Source organism: Euprymna scolopes, chromosome 25 (assembly GCF_053919585.1).
Source record: "Euprymna scolopes isolate OS-2025 chromosome 25, ASM5391958v1, whole genome shotgun sequence".
Classification (NCBI taxonomy): domain Eukaryota; kingdom Metazoa; phylum Mollusca; class Cephalopoda; order Sepiida; family Sepiolidae; genus Euprymna; species Euprymna scolopes.
Window position 1 is genome coordinate 34,772,085 of NC_136506.1, and position 18,407 is coordinate 34,790,491.

Sequence of the window (18,407 nt, forward strand, 5' to 3'; positions counted from 1 at the left end):
CATTCTCAATATCAGAAGAGAGAGAATTAGAAAGACCTTTGTCATTGCTAGCCTTTGAAGTGTCACCACAGATTGTCGTGTCATCTGCATAAATGTCTACAAATGAGCTTTTTCCAGAATATTTCAACATCTCAGTAAAAAAAAAAAAAAAAAAAAACATAACTCAAAAAAAAAAAAAAATCATAAAGCAAAACGCCAACAAAAAATAATAGTTTCACATCCAATATTGTATTGAGTTTTCAAAAAAAATAAATAATTAAATACACACTGTACATTGCTCATCACAAAACTAAATATTACAAAGAAGACAGATTTGTGCAAGTGATTAAATAATTAGTGACACATAGGAGTGGGACGCGGAGTTTTTGATTTAAAAAAGGGCATTTATTATACATTAAAACTTGATTTTACAGATTTTTTTTTCAAATCAAGTTTGAATAAGTCAAGATAGTTGACAGATTTTTATCAAAGAAAATTTTTCACAATCTTAGAATCATTTACCATCATTTGAGCCAAACAAAAGTAAAAAAAAAAAAAAAAAAAAAAAAAAAAAAAAAAATGAAGCAACACTATTTTTCGGTATTTAATAAAAGTATTGGGTTATTTTAATAATGGACACAGTTTAATGAAAAACGCCATTAAAACTGGTTCTTTTCAATACATAATCGAAAATTTAACTATTTTCATAATAAACTTAGTTTTATGGAAATGTTCATTATGTAACCTTGTCCGCGGACCAACACATGTTGTATGCAGTTTCAATCACAAAGGAGACCAAGACAAACAATAGGGAATAACTAACTAGCTTGTTCTTTGTAACAACAACATTTATTTCCTCAGTGGTACAGCCGTGACGTCACCTAAGTGATCTCGAACGTTATCTCATGATCGTTCTCTTTTGTTATAGTCCTTTCCCCCCCACACCACCACCAGTGACGTCACTTTGCATGCATTTGTATCCACGCTATGTTACAATTAAACTAATTCTTCAATAATTGGCAGAGAAAATAGGTTATTTTGATACCAAACTATTTTTAATGGAAAAACCTATTAAAACTAATTCGTTTCAATATCTGGCAGAAAGGAGAAAAAAAAAAAAACAAGCTACTTTGATAAGAAACTTAGTTTAATAGGATATTCATTAAAACATTTTCAATATTTAATCTATTACCTGCCAGTTTGCAATTAATGAGAGGCTCAAAAATATCTACATTTACATCTAAAAGTTTCCCTTAATTCGGACATTAATTCAGGTTAATGGGAAATGGAGTGATTTTTTTTTTTTAATAAAAACATCCAGTTTAATAGTTTTATGAGATAAGCTGATCTACCCAATTTAGGAATAATAGACTTACCCAAAGACTATAAATAAATAAATATGCTACCTCAACTGTTTTACGTCTACTAACCCAAGAACTCATTTTTTTCCAACATGATCATACCATCAAAGTTTACTCTTCTGCAATACTGTGCTGAAATATAAAACATATTGAATAGGTATTCATGGCAGTTATGGCTCCAGAATCATGACGTGTACGTCTGTAACATAATTTTGCTAATACACTTTTTTGTTAAATATACCATGTGTTTATCTTGATTACCGGTTTGAAATACTACAAATAGAAAACCCCATTAAAACAGATTCTTTTCAATATTTGTTGGAAAAAAAAGTAGCTACTTTTATAATAAATCCTGTTAATTAAATCTTTCTTGTCATTAATTTTAATAATGCGTGAATTGCACATTGATTAAACTATAATAAAATTGTACTACAGAGTTTGGAAAGTGTTCTGAATCTCTTGAGCGCCTACAGCATCGTGCCATCAGCTATATACTACATATTCCCTGCCACGACCCTGTTCCCTCTGGAGTATATGATCTGCTTGGATTAGATATGCTGTCTATTCGCCGAAATGTAACAGTTGCTTCTGTTGCCTACAGATTATTTCACGATTCTTGCTCCACCGCAATGTTTAAATAACGCCCTGTGCTGAGGCTGAACAGACCAAACCTGCAACGATATACATTCATATTAGACCCTCTGCATAATCATGGTGTTTGCTCAGAGATGTATCAGCAATCTCTTTTCGCATTGTGTGAATGAACATGTATCACTGTCACATTTTCAGAGTTCTGTATTGGCTAACTATCGTGAGATTCTTATGCATTCCCTAATTAGCTTAGTAGCCTCTGTCTATTGCTAACGGTTTCATGACCATCTATAATATAAATCTCGCCCGTCTGTTTAAATGTATGTATGTATGTATGTATGTATGTCTGCCTAAAACTTTCAACAGAGGCAACGGATTTTAACAAGATTGGTATTATTTTGAAGTTCAACGTCTTGGACGACAACTATCAGAAAAATTGGCCAACAACAGTAATTCTTTCAACCTCAACTGGGCACTTTTCTACAAGGAGGAGTCGATTTTTTGTGAGCCATTTTTGCAAGTCATCATATTGGTTGGATTGACATTGCCTAATTTTAACGTTCCGAACTTCCGATCGCGTCATGGAGTAGCGGTAAGACGTCAGATTTTCTTTCACTTTCTTTTCCACCTTTGCTTCACAGATTCGAGCCTGCCTACTACCATTTTTTTTTTTGCTCAACACACATCTCCGTGCAACGAGGCTAGTGGCTTAATAAAGGAAAAAAAAAAAAAACTTTATTAAGCGAGAACTATTAAATTCAATAAAAAAAAATTTCTTTGATTTAACATGTATTTTGGTCCCATCTAGTATTTCAATTTTGTTTCTAAATTAATCTTCTCAAATGATGGTAGAAGTCAGTAATAACATATTTTTGAATTAAAACTTTACCATATTATATATTATATGCCAACTATCAGAACTTGTCCAAAAACAGGATTCAAAATGGCCAAAATCCACTTTATAATCAGACATGAATAGATATTAAAAGATAAAGAATAATATACGGTATTCTTGGACAAAGATTAACATTAAGGGATTACATTTGCTTAAATATTTACAGTAAATCAGACTTAAGGAGAAGAACAACAAAATGTATGTGTGGGAGGGATGGGTATATGTTGTGTAGTCGACACCATGGCAAGTTATTGTGTAATAAAACTATAACCATTTTTTTTTTTGCATTTTTATATCTAAATTAATAACGTTTATTCTAACAACCCCAAATTAGAAAGTTAGGATATCATCATCATCGATTTAACATCATCATCATCGATTTAACATCAGTTTTACACGCTGACATGTATTGGACATCTTTAAGAAATTGATTTCCAAACTAACCTATCTCTGGCCAGGTCTTTATTTATCCCTCTTTTCCTCATGTCTAATTTTATCACTTTCTCCCGTGTTTTCAGATGCCCCCCCCTGTGAACTGGACCTGCTAACCCAACTGTTCTACATCTCTCATCTATTCTTTCAACATGAGCGTACCATCAAAGTTTACTCTTCCGCATGTCCTATACTGAAAAATAAAGAAATAAAACAGATGTGTTAACTAATTTGAAATAAATAAATAATAGTTTAAATCATCTCAAAGAAAATACTACTTATATTTAAGATATTTAGGGAAGGTTGGGGAGATAAAAAAAAAAACAGAAAACGAATTGTTACTTGAATAAAGCCTTTCCGGTTATTCTTTTCTGGAGTAAAAACAGTATACATATCTAGATAAAAAAAAAAAAACAAAAAAAACAATTTTCTAGTCATATTTTTAGTAATTTCCGAAATACTGGACTTAGGAAATTTTTCGATGAGACATTTCATGTTAACATATTAAACAAGCAAAAGTGAATTTAAAGAGGTTTATAAAGCTGACATTTTGAAAAGTAATGTTACGCATATTAAAAAAAAAATGGAGACAGAAAAAAAAAACAACCTTTGCTATTAACTGTTTTATAAACTCTTCAACAATTGAGAAGAGCAGAATTTACAAGGAAAAGCTAAAATTGTTGTATCTCTATTAGTGATGGGACGATTCCAATATCTTTCCCGATTCCGATGCAATTACCAATTCCGATTCTTTATAATGGTTATTTTGTCCCAAATACTGTAAAAACACATCTTACATGTGCACATATTTCCTTAAACGTAAAAATACATTTGTGAGGAGGAAAGGGGTGATCGATAGATTTTTGTTATAATGGAAGTTTAAATCAATAAAATAAATCAGCAGTAGAAGATTTTGTTTTAAATAAAATCAAATAAAAAAAAGATAATGAAAGGAATCGTTTTTGGCATCGGAAAATAGGCACGAATTTTCCGATTCTGATATCGATTCTCCAAAAAGTTTTGATTTTTCTGATTCCTGATTAATAGTCTCAACACTAATTTCTATATGACTATTTTCAGATCAAGGTAGCTTTGATAATCAAACCTTGAATTTACTCTTAATTTATTAATTGAAATATGTAATAATGTAAAATGAAACGATTTTTTTTAAAATCCTATTAAAAATAATTTATTTATATAATTTTAATTTACCAGAATGCATTTCAGTTTATTTATAAACCAGTAAACCGTTCTAATTTATTTTAATAGATGAAAAATAAAGATTAACTACTCCAGGGCTCTACAAACGAATTTATCTTTAGTTGACCTTTGACAACTAAATATTGATTTTTAGAATATGACATCTTCGTTCTGTGACGAGTATTACATCATAAAGATTTTTTTTGTGTGTGTGTTTTAATAAGTGTAATTCTAAATATACAACAAATTTTATGTTGATACTTGAAGATATAAACATTGTTTTCTTCAGATATTTGTTTAAACAGCCTCCGTATATTGTTCCATTAAACTTTTATTGTTTAAACAATTTAACTTTTTTTTTTTTTAAATAAAACGAACAAAGATAATTTTTACTCAGTAGTGAGTTTTGGAAGATTGTCAGTGAAAGTATTACAATCGCCAAAGAATAAGCGTTTCATTATTTCACTCGCAATGTAGAGCCCTGTACTCTGTAACCCTTCCAAAGCATTTAATATGTCGAATAGAAAGACAGTCATGCTACATGTTAAAATTCTTAACAAATCCTTATGGATTAAAAGGTTTTGGTAGCTATTTACATGCAAAAACTTAAAGGATTATCAGAACAAAATTCATTATAGTTTAGGAATATGACCAAACATAACCCAATAATACCATAATTATTAAATTTTATTTTTATCCTATTTTTTTAATAGTTTTAATAATTTAGTAAATAAAGAAAGAGCATAGTAAAAAAAATATACAACGATAAAATAAAAATAAAAAGACCACCAGGCAATATTTTTGCATAATTTGAACACTTTTTTCTCCCAAAACGTTGTACAAAAAATATTTTTCCCCAAAAATATTACCCAAATGTAAATTCAAGGTGTTTTGCATTTAATGCATGTGATACCCCACTGCCAAAGAATCTGTTTGGTCATTCAGCATATCATTTATCCCCTTTTTTTCTATGTCTGTTACAGAATATTTAAATTCCTATTTAAATTCTGACACTACTCCCTTAATAAATGCTTACATCCCAAGAAGAATTTTAGAAAAAAAAAAAAAGAATAAACCTTTTTTATTGGCAATTAAAATTGCCCGATGGTTAGGTTGAAAAATAATGCTTAAAATATTAGTCGATTTTGACACTTCTGCGTTTTAGTTTTTTTTTTTTATGTTTTCATTTTTGAAGAGTTCAACTCAGAACAAAGGGAGACCATCACAAAATTTATTGAACTTTAGTCAAGAATTTCTCTGGAAGTTGACGTAATTCTTTGTAAACAAACAGTTTTTTGTTTTTAATTTATTTCGAAATTTTAATTTATCACAAAAAATGTTTGCTTTTTTTTTTTTTTTTTTTTTTAAATCATATTTTTCCATTTTATTTAAAAAAAATTTTTTTACATTAGTTTTAAATTATTTATAAATCTTAATTTTCTGGAACTTGTTCATTGTTTTAATTTATTTCGAAATTTTAATTTATTACAAAAACTGTTTAAAAAAAAAACAAAAAGAAAACACTTTTTCTATTAGTGACTGTTTAAAATTATTTGGAAATTTTAATTCATTTGGAAAATTGGCTCCTCTTGTTCAGAGTCGAACTTGGAAAAATAAAAACAAAAAATCCTAAAATACAGAAGTGGTTGTTACTTCAAAAATTAAAACCATACATGGAAAAAGATCCTGATAGTTGTTTGAATTTAATTTCAACAGTAGCAGTCGATTTGTTAATGTAATGATCGCAAGAAAAGAATTGCTTTAAAAAATAAAACACCAGATAACCGTGTTTGAAATTTTCATTAAAAAAGTTCTGTTTGGATGAATTTAAATCAATAATCGATTTGTCAACGGTGTTGAGTTAACTATTACTTTACAAATAAAACAAAAGAATGAAAGTGTTCCAAGTCTTTATCTGAAAAGAAAATCCTATAAAAAAAATAAAGTCAAATTGTTTACCTATTTTAAATCTTAAAAATACCAATAATTACTTAAATGTTTAAACCTTTTTTTAAAACATTCTTTGCTTGATTTACAAAACAAAGTAAATCTATTTTTAAAAACGAATTTCGCTCTTTTAACTTTCTTATATATTTCAGTTATTTCATTTATTTTATATTTATTGCCCCCAGTGACACCAGATGGAATCGAGGGAAAATTTCAGTGGTGTCATTAGATACTGTGAAAAATTTAACGGCTTTATTGAAATTTTTTTGAAAGTTCTGTTACCATATCAATTTGTATAACACATCGATTTGCATACCATTGACTTTTTTTTTTATTCATTTACTATTTAGAGTAAGAGAAATAAAATTTTAAAATACCCCCCCAATCCAATTTCTTTCAAAAATATGTTAAAAAATATAATAACCCAATCATTCACACACCCTCCAACTCAACTTGATAATTCAAATTAATCTTTCAACATAAACTTGTGTTCACTATATAAAATTAAACCCATCCTGTAGATTAATAAAACATTTATCCTAATCTCATTAGTACCCAATTCTCTTTTTAATTCTTTAGCAAAATTTTTCTGAATGCAATGCTGTATTTGAGCAAAAGTATTTTCAAAGATTTACGTGCCTTTGTAGGTTAGAGAATTCATTTATACTAGCGATGGGACGATTTCAATATCCCCCCCCCCCGATTCTGATACGATTACCGATTCTGTTCTAAATTACCAATTCCAATTCTTTTTAGATTCTAAATCTAATGTTTTTTTAGGGGAGGGGTGGGGGGTCGGATTAGAGTGAAATCCATGAAATATGTGCATATATTTTCGCAAATGTAAAAATGTACTCATGAATATGATCTGTAGATTTGATTTTATTTATTTTGGCCAACTAATCCTCTGGCTGGCTTTGGGCATCTTCAGACAATGCTTACCTAGAACTGTAGAGATTCATCATCTCTATACACTGTGCCATGGGCAGAGGATTAGTTGGCCAAAAACGTGGTGAGACAGCAACAACTATGGAAGGTTGTAAGTATTAAAGATACAGTTATAAGAGGTCCACCATTTTTATCCCGTCGCAGTTAACCACCTGACAAAGGCCAGAAAAATAGATGGCCGAAACGTTGTGAAACAACAATTATAAAGATGAGGATAATAGTCTGTAAATAAAATAAAATATACCAATTACTCATTTCAAAGAATTCCTGTAGCTTTTTACTGGTTTAAAATCAATAAATATTTCCTTGTTTTCATTAATTTATCATTAATACGAGCCATGGAAAATTAAGTTTTAAGTGAAAATAAACGCAATAAAAAGAATAGTTTTAAGCATCAGAAAATAGATGGACATTTTTCCGATACCAATTCTGATACCCCCAAAAGTTCTATTTTTTTTTAAATTTCTGATTTTGATTAATTGTCCCAACACTAACTTATACTATAAATGATGGATTGGCTTGATTGAATAATAGATGAAATTGCTTGTATTCTTTTATTATAAATTTTCACAGTATACTAAAAATTAAGGTTCCAGTGCCGCCAAATACATGTCAGACTTTAAGTATAATATTTGAAAGACACTCCAATCCTTATGACTAACGATAAGTATCTCTGAGAAAATAGAGATATTTGTTGAAATATGGTTATTTTTCCTTCTGCTTACCGAAAAAAAAAAAAAAAGGTGGGGGACAAAGGTTGCTAATATAAGAATTGTCAGATTATAAAATATTTTATAAACTTTAGAAAAACGTATTTTTTTTTTTACTAAATTATAGGTTGGTTATAATAACTACTTACCAAAAAATTTTAATTCAAATTTTGAATACTTAAATCAAATTAAAAAAAAAAAAGAATAGAAGCAATAAAACAAAAGTCAAATATACAAATAAAAACGACACTCGCTTAAAATAAAAAATATACTAGTTTGAAAAATGCCTTTATTGGACCAGTAATGTGTATATATAGATTTTGGTGATTCAAAACAAGTTTCAAATAAAGAGCATACACCAAAGTATTATTATCGTTTACAGCTGTTTCAAAGCAGCGTTTATTTTAAGTCATACAGTGAGTCATTAGCATTAATGTATAAATATCATTATAACAATTTATTTTTGAAAAAAAAAAAGTTTACATTTACATAAAAGAATAATAATATAAACGATTATTCAGAATCCAATTTACACGGTAGCACCAATGGTTGAAAGAAAAACAAAAAAGGATTCTTATCATGTACAGTTATTTTTGGATACCAATGTGCAGAGAAGAAGAAAAGTTCTATCAGTTAGGTGTTAAATTTTACAAGCACATGAATGTACTGACCTATGAAGAACACAATGCCCTCATTTCAAGATTTGCTAGTATTATACCTGTAGAGTTAAAAAAAAAAGTTTATGCATATATACAGACACAATAAAACACCTACAACACAAATTTATTTATTAAATTATTTGTTTAATCTTTCTCTAAAATTGTCTACACTGTAATAATCTTCCTTGCCGGAGCAAATTACACTTTTTTTAATGTAAATAATTTACTATATATAAAAAGTAAAAATCAAATATCAATTCGTTAGATCAGTTGCTGTTTAGGTACAAGACAGAAAATGACAAAATAAATTTATATATTTTGAATGTAGTGAAATGTGATAAACACGATTTCCTAGTTTGACAATATGACAATATTTTATCTTTTCCTAGTTTAAAAATATGACAATATTTCATCTTTTCCTAGTTTAAAAATGTGACAATATGACAATATTTCATCTTTTCCTAGTTTAAAAATGTGACAATATGACAATATTTCATCTTTTCCTAGTTTAAAAATGTGATTGTATTTTATCTATTTTATATACATTAGTACCATTATTTTTTTCTTTATTTTATCACCAAAAGTCTTTTATAAATACAATATTATATTTGAGCAAAATTTTAAAATTTACTTGGCTTTATTGGGTAAAGCATTTATTTATGCTATTTATAAAAAATGTGGGTTCGTTATAAGGATTACTTACCAGGAAACTATTATTGACTGAATACTAGATGAAATAGATTTTTCCATTCTAGATTTTCACAATTTATTGAAAACCGAGACATCAGCGTTGTTAATATACATCAGACGATTGGTATAATATTAAAAAAATAAACATTCGGTACTTGTACAGTTTAATCAATAAATATTTTATGACTAACTATGAACATTGCTGAAAAATAGAGATGTTGTTGAAATATAGTTATTTATCCTTCTGATCTTAAAAAAAAAAAGGTGCTAAAACATGTTTATGTTATATAAAAACAAAAAACACTGTCATAATCTTCTTTGCTGGAACAATTATTTTCATTAAAAAAAAAAAACGATGGTAATTTGCATTGTTTTATAAAGAAAATATTGCAAGGAGATAAAGTCGGAATCAAATGTCAATTTATCAGGTGCGTTGCTATTTAGGTCCAACATTAAAAATCTGACAAGATAACTTTGGATATTAGAGGTGTAAAAATTAAACAAACAATTTAATAGAAACTTATTGTTTTTTTTAAACAGAAACAGACATGATGTTCTTCATCTTTCAACTGACAATCATTCCATTAAGTCTCATCCTTGAGTGGCTTTTGGCCTTGATAAGTCATGACTCAGTAAAAATAAAGAAACAATAACACAGATGAAAAAAAACAACAAAACGTAATATTTATAATAAATATAGACATAAATGCAGACAAAGTTAGAATTAGGGTTTATGATTAGTCATAAGTTTAATCTTTAATCTGTACACCCCTCACTCCATATTTGTGGCCTCAAATGAAAACTAATCATCTTTTTTGTTTTGTTTTGTTTTTTTTGGAGGGGGGAGGGGGCGTCATTAAAGAACTATGTACAAACATTATACAATGTGTGTAGACACCTACATATGTAGCTTGAGTATATGGGACAAATAATATACAATAATTGTATCGGTTAAAAATTGGATACATTTCTGAAACACACAAGTATTAAAAACGCACAAACGAATTTCTAACGTGAACCTGCAAGCCGAAATCAATTTTTACTTATTTAACGCTACAAAATGAAATAAAGGGATAAGCAACCTTAAAACTGATAATAATTAGATATGTACATCTAATAGCATACCTCAGGATTCATTGTTCTTATTTTAGTCTAAATTTTAAAATTTGGACAAAAAATAAAAATAAAAAACACTGTGCAAGTCATGCAGAGATGGGGGAAAATGCTCAATATTAAATGAAGCTAACTCATATTCTTAGTGTTAAATTATCTGCCTTATATTTCGAGATTTCTAGAACCGAATTTAAATTTGTCTCCATTGTAATAATAGTCTTAGCCAGAATAATTATCTAAAAAATAAACTAAAACGAAGTGTAAATAAAATGTTGCTAGTCAGAATCAAATATCGATTTTCCAGATTTATTGCTATTTAAATGCACAACTGAAAATCTGACAAGATAATGTTATATATTATGTTGAATGGTTTGATTTATTTCTTTTATCCTAATACAAATAACAGGTTAGATTTTGGAACTAATATTTTTTGAAAATATTTTATAATGCATTTTTTCTATTATTAAAAATCACTAATATTTAGCCTCGAGTAGCTTTTAGCCTTGGTAGGTGGTAAACCATGGGTATAAAAAAATTATTTTCTTTCTCAACAGACATCTAACTGCTCAACTTCCTACTTTGAATGTCTTGTAGATATGGTCCCTAATACAATGTAGCCCCTTACGTTTCATCAGCAATTTGACCTGTTTGGGATGAATAAAATATTAGAGTTAGGGGAGGGTAATATCTAAATTTATTTTGTCCAATTGCAGGAGTTGTTTGCAACTTAGCTTCCAACCAAGTGGTTTCCTTATTCTGTTTTTTATTCATTTATTTTTTAAAGCCCCTGTCCTATTAACAATGGAGGCAGAGGATGTCCTCCTCGCAGCCAGCGCACTTCGTGATGAAGATGAACCTGGTTTTTAGGGCCGAGACAAAAACAGATGAAGATGACTAATCAAGGAGACCGACTGGAGCTCGAAACTTTGAGTATTTCACATTTCTGCCTCTCTCGTCTGTGTTCGAAAAATACCACAGACCAAAGCAAAGCATTGGATTTGAGAAAGTTACAAATAAAAACATTTTCTGGCTGTAACAACGATCATGGAAGCAAACATTGCAATCAATGTTCTCGGCACAAGCAAAACCACAATCCTTTTTCTTTTCCTGTTTCGACGCCATAGAAAATCCGTATTCCTTTCTTCCCACTGGCAAGCAAATTAACCGTACGTTCAAACGATGCCAAGTTATATATATATATAAAAAAAAAAAAATGTTCTCCTTAACGAAAGAAATACCGGCTTTTTATATACTCAATTCGCCCGTGTCTTAGTTTGCATATATCACTTTTTCGTTTCCTATTGGTTGGGTTTCGAGTTCTAGTGTCGGTGACTTTTTACAACACGCACACGCCACCTTTGGATGCTTGTTTAATGATCGTTGTTACACTGGCTATGCTTGTGTTATTATCATACAGTGTAACCCGGATATAAGAGACCCTAGTATAAGAAACACGGATATAAGGGATTTTCTCTGGTTCCAAATTAGAGCCTGTGTTAATGTACAGTGTAACCCGAATATAAGAACCCCGGATATAGGAGAGTTGTAAGAGCCGGATAATAAATCTCTTATATCCGGGTTACACTGTATTAACTAACGAGAGAAAAAGGGGCAAACTACCAGGAACTGGTTGAACAATGTCGAGAAAATGGATGGAAGACCCACTATGACCCTTTAGAACTCGTTTGCAGTCGTTTTGTGGATCAGTCAATATGCTGTGTGCTGATAAAAAAATATAGTGGGAGCAATTGTGGCTAAACTTTAAAGGAAATAATGAATAATAATGGATTTTGCTAAATTGATCAGAGTTTTTGAAAAAAAAGATTGATTAAAAAATAAAATGAAAACTTGTCAAATGAAAATATTTCAAATTTAAATATTTAATTAGAAATAATATTCCATCCTTTCAAATAACGCAGGAATAAATTAGTTTTATATAAGCGCAGTAAAATAAGTCGATTTTTTTTTTTTTTTCTGACTTCAGGAAAAAAAAAAATCTATAGTTTCAAATAGATTTTCTTTTTGGTTTAGAAAAAAAATTGTTTGAAATAAAGAGGAAAATTTATTTATACAAATTTTAACGAGAGTTCATAAGATTCTATCTACTTTACACGGATCAACTGATAAATTGACTTTTCGTGTTTTCAAAGAGATTGAAATTGGTCAGCAAAATCCACTTTTCTATCATAAAATTAGTCAATAACACGAAAGAGGAGTTAATTGAAATTATATAAATTTTATCGTTATATTCTTACATAATGTTTATCTATAATATAAAGGGCAGTTGTCTGAAGATGTTTCTAAATACGTCTAATAATTTTAGAAAATACAAAAACAAACACCCACAAATTTGGCATTATTTTGATTGACGTTGAAAGAATTATTCATTATTTAACTAAGCTGATACAGACTTCGGTCAGTTTTCCAGCCAGATTATGTATTAATTAAAGTTAATTCCCTTATGCCAATTCATTCATCAAGGAATTTATAAAAGTAATAGGCTGGGAAGAGGAAGAAGAAAACGGTGTTCGGAAGAGGAAGAGAGAAAATGGGGAGGAGAAGAGACAGAAAATTTAATAGAAATATAGGTACTTATGTATTTTTGGTACTGCGCTCAAAAGGCATTCTTAACATGGGAAAGTGTTTTGTAACTATTCTGTGCTTCCACCTAACAATTTGATAAAAGATATCGTGAAACTTTAATTTAACTGGAAAAAAACTATTTAAAAATAATGTGGTACTAAAAATACATAAGCACCGAAATATATTACAATTTTGCTCCAGGTAATGCCGGGTAGACTTGCGAGTGTAGTTATAAAATTTAAAACTTTTTGATTTTTCAGTATTGAGAATTAAGATAATACAATAGAGATAGTGGCATGCTGAGGTCTAGTAATGCCCGAGTCAAACTCTTTGACTGTATGCCTTAAAGACTCAAGTATAAGAAAGTGAGAAATATTATGAGAAAGAACTAATGGGAAGCTTCAGAATGTAAATAGATGATATTGTCAGTGACTAGGATTGAGAGCTTTCATCTCTTACTATACCATGCATAGGTGATTCAATCTTTCTTTCAAATAGTTTCCACTGTAATAATCTTCCTTGCTGGAACAATTTTTTATTCTTGGTAATATATTATTTTATTCTTGGTAATATAATAAAAAGAATCCTTAAATATCACCCCCCACCAAAAATGTAACACATAGTTTCACCTGTTCTAGAGATATTTACTGGAATAAGTGGGATATATATATATATATATATATATATATATATATATACTAACCCAGATGCACAAAAATCTAAAAAAAAAAAAAAAATAATAATGAATCATTCAGGAGGTTAAACACAAGGTCAAGTGTTTGTTTGATGAAAGTGTTTCTGTGGAATGAACTGGATTCGAACTTGGCACACCTAGGTTTTTAGTCCATATTGTTAACTACTTAGCCACGACTTGAGGAAATACAAAGAGTAAACAGTCATGCTCGCTTGTTGCTTTTTCTCCAGATAGGAATGGTAAAAGAAGAAACCAAAAAATATACACAACTGTATCGAAGTCAGTTACAGCTGTTTCCAGACAATGTTTGTTTATAATTATCACTCATTGTCTCTAGTGCAGTGAGTTTTTAACAAATAATTTATCACCGCTTAATGTTAAAAATCACTATCTTACTTCCCTCCTTGATTGGATGGCGGAGGCATCATTTTCTGTTTGGAAGGACAAACCATGTTAAAGGAATAAAGGACTATTTCAGTGCGGTGAGCTTCTAAAATATTCATCACTGCTAAAACTTCAAAATCGCTATCTTATTTCTCTCTTTTATTGCAGGTGTCCCTCAGTTTTGATCCCTGGGTCCATTGTCATATTGGACCAGCCCTCTGCATGCCACTGAATATATGCAAACATAATAGAAAATAATCTTAAATCGTAAAAGAATTCTTTTTATTATATTATCAAAAATAAGCATTAAAAATAAAAGATAAATGAATAAACAGATTTTTAAACAATTTAAAAAAATAAAAAGACCTTCAAAGTTTTGGTAAAATAACATTTAAAAAAATTGAATTAAGGTGCGAGATGAGACAAACATGGTTATTCTATTAATTTTTATTTATTGCATTATCCTCATCTTCCTTAGTTGTGTTTCATGACGTTTCGGCCAACTATGACAGGATAGGAAGTCCGAATTTCCTAACTGCATTCTCAGCGATTACTGCCATCCATAGTTGTTGTTGTAATAGTCCGCAATAAATAAAAATTAATGAATAATACTCATCTCAATAAAGAATTCCAATTAAATAATATGGTTATTCTATTTGAAAATGATTGGATTAGTACTCTATCTAAAACTTACATCTTATTAGTAAGAAAAGCACAAGTAGAATAATTATCAGAAGCCACTTTCTTAGTGGGATAAATAACGGATTAAATAGTGGTTTAAATAGATTAAATAATGGATTAGTACAAATGACAAAAAGAAAAAAAAACTTCTCATCTAGCAAATTTATAAACTTCTAACAATATTATCCTAATACAAATAAACTAGAAAAAAAGTTGGAGAATAATATATATGATGTATAAAAACTGTATTTTTTAATCTATATAAACAGTTTTTTGCTACACATTTTCAGACATGTTTCAGTCAGAGTCATAGATAGTCAGATCACTTTGGGCCAAACGTCTTTACTTTATGGTTACATTTAGTTGATATATAAGTAATTACATAAAAATAAATTTATATGGTTGAGACTGATTTGGATAGGAATCGATTTCCAAAAGCTAAGCTCCATATTTAAGATTTAATTTGAAAATTTTAATAGAGCTATTAATAAATTATAAATAAATAATATCATATTATTCAGAGAATGTCCGATACTTAAATATATTCATATGTAAATCTATTAGAAAATTCTTTATGAATTAACTACAAAGATTTATCAACTTGCAAAGATTATAATAATAGCTCAATATTTTCATCATATAGTGAGATAGAACTATATATATATATATATATATATATATATATATATATATATATGACTTCCACCCTTCCATTTACCTTATCCGTTACTTTTTTTTTAAAAATGGAACTTTACTTTTCCATGATCTTTTCCTGATCATGATGGGTTTTTCCTGGAAGCTTTTATTAACCCTGGACATCTATAATTCTGTTTTCCTGTTCCTTATGGATTACCAATGGACTATCAATAGACTTATTTTGGATTTATCCTGTTCTGGAATTTACATTCTCATTCAATGGATTTTTACCATATCCTTCCCCCCCCCCCCATTTCCTGCTTTCATAATCATTTTGAATCCTTATAAACTTTCACTAGTTGTTTAATAAATTTGTTTTTTATGCAAGTATCATTAATTTCATATTTGTAGTTTCATTAACCTGCAAAATTCATTGTATATTTTGCAACCCTTTTTTCTCCGATGAGAAGAACTGCATTTTTCGAAACTCCGCGGAATAAGGTGTTTCAAGTTTATTTGTACTCCTTGTCGGATAATTAAAATTTTATATACCTTCCTTACAGGTTTATGCTTTTTTGAAAATTTGAATAAATTTTCAATAATAAGATTATTATATATATATATATATATATATATATATATATAGAAAGAGAGAGAGAGAGACATGCATGTATATAAAGTTAAATTATTTTAAAATCACATTCCAAATATACACAACTGTATTCAAGTCGTTTACAGCTGTTCCCAAACTATATTTATTTCCAGTTATACAATCTAACACAGTTTTAATGTTACATTGTATAACTGAAAATAAACAGTGTTTGGGAACAGTCGTAAAAAGACTAGAATACAGCAGTGTCCTGTACATTGGAAATATAATTTAAAAATAATTTCAACCTTTAATATATAAAATAATATATATATATATATATATATATATACACACACACACACATACATACATACATACACACACACACATCGTACTTTGGGGTAATTGCGCCAACTGAAAAAGTGCTCTTTATATGCGTGGTTGCCAAAAGAGCACTTTCAGCTAGTTGGTGCAATTACCCAGGACTTGGCGCAATTACCCCAAAGTATGGTATATATTATATAAAAATACGATGCTCAATAAACTTTTAGATAAATATTGTTTTAGTAATTGCTATGACTGGTGAAAGAGTCGACTACACTTTAAGAAGGGGCCACGTTTGTAAAGAACAGTAGGTCAGTACTAAGAGAGGTGGGGTTGATATTAAAAACACAAATTGTTGGTAATGTAATGACAATACAACAAAAAGAAGGACCGGTGAGTAGTGAAGATAGTTTGTTGTTGCTGATAACAAGATAGTCATGTGGAACGTTGTCTCTCCATCGAAGATTCCTGGGGGGGAAAGTGTAACCAGGTGCTCAGGAGTAACTGCTACCAGACCATTTGACGTCTTTCACTTTTACCTGCAAGGAAAGAAAAGAAAGGTATATAAAAGGAAAACGAAAAATCTACATAATAATATGTTTGTAAGTACGTTATCACCTTTCACACGTATCTAAGTAAAAAAAAAAAAAAGACCGTCTGATAGCGATTAATCTAAGAAAAAAAATGTAATTTTATCCATTTTGAAATGAATTGTTCTAAAAATCGAATTATGTAGTCATGTTAATCAAAACAGTACAATCTCTATCTCTACTTATAAAAGGTACTTGTGTGTGTGTGCCTGTGTATGTGAATTCGTTCCCTATAGAATCCGAAACGGTTGGACCTGTTTCTTTTTTTTTTTTTTTTTTAATTTCACACAAATGTACTTAATGTGTCTGGGAGTGTTCTTAGATGGGTTTTGTATCAGAATGTCTCCAATAAGTATCGAAAATCGATGATTAAAAACATTTGATTAAAGAGGGAACAGTCTGATTTTCAAACTTAACACCCTTATACAACCTAACATCACAAGTGCACTTTAGAAGTTTTATTACCACAAAAACAGAAGGGCCTCATCATCATCAATCAACAGTAGGTTCTTTGATAAGGCAGAGGCGCGTTCGAAATGAATGCTTCTGTTTAGACTACAACTGAAGCATGATACTTGACATTTGCATTTTAAACTTAAATTCAAGCCATCTATATATATAAAAGCGAAAATGTATGTATGTATGTATGCATGCGTGTTCGCTTTTTCTGTATGCCTACAAAAGGCTTTTTACAGAGAAGCGGTCGGTCAGTTCACAACTTTTTAAAACTTTTTATATCACATATAAATCGTAATATCTCACAGTTAACAACAAATCTCGCCTGTCTATTTAATTTGCTCGATTTCGGGAAGATAAATATTCAACATTTGTCACTCGCCACATCTGGGTTAGTCTTTTTCCTATAACATCTTGGGAAAATAAAATAAAAAAAAAAAAGCGTTCCGCAGTAAATGAAATACTATCCCGCAGTCAAACTTGACCTCATTAACTCATTAAAACGGGCACCTGCCAAATCCAAGTTAATCAAATAGATTCAAACGTGTTTCCGTTAACATCTCGCGGTGGGGCAATGGTTAACGTCGCACGTTTTTTTTTTTCACACTTTAATTTACAACTTTGCCTCAACGGTTCAGGTTCGATCCTCATACTTTTTTTTTCACCCACCCCCCGGAGTTTCCACACACACTTCCAAACACCCGGGCAACGCCGGATACCCCTCGCTAGTCTATAATATAATTCTCACTTGTCTGTTTAAATGTATGTATGTATGTATTTATGTATGTCTGCCTAAAACTTTTGACAGAGGCGACGAATTTTCACAAGATCAGTATCATTTTGAAGCTCGACCCTTCTGATGACAAATATCGAAAAATTGACTAAAAACATTAATTCTTTCACCTTCGACTGGGCACTTTTCTACAAGGAGGGGTCGCTTTT

General features: G+C 29.7%; 1 protein-coding gene across 10 annotated transcripts in view; it reads right to left on the reverse strand.

Annotated features, from left to right (window-relative positions):
- Positions 1 to 206: 206 nt before the first annotated feature.
- LOC145247326 (uncharacterized) overlaps positions 207 to 18,407 on the reverse strand; it is a 489,868-nt gene continuing 471,667 nt past the window's right edge. For all 10 annotated transcript variants that reach the window (XM_080108978.1, XM_080108981.1, XM_080108973.1 and 7 more), the window contains one exon: positions 207 to 16,958. In XM_080108978.1, coding sequence (XP_079965104.1) covers positions 16,914 to 16,958 — 45 coding nt within the window. In that variant the 3' untranslated portion in view covers positions 207 to 16,913. The remainder of the gene's footprint in view (positions 16,959 to 18,407) is intronic.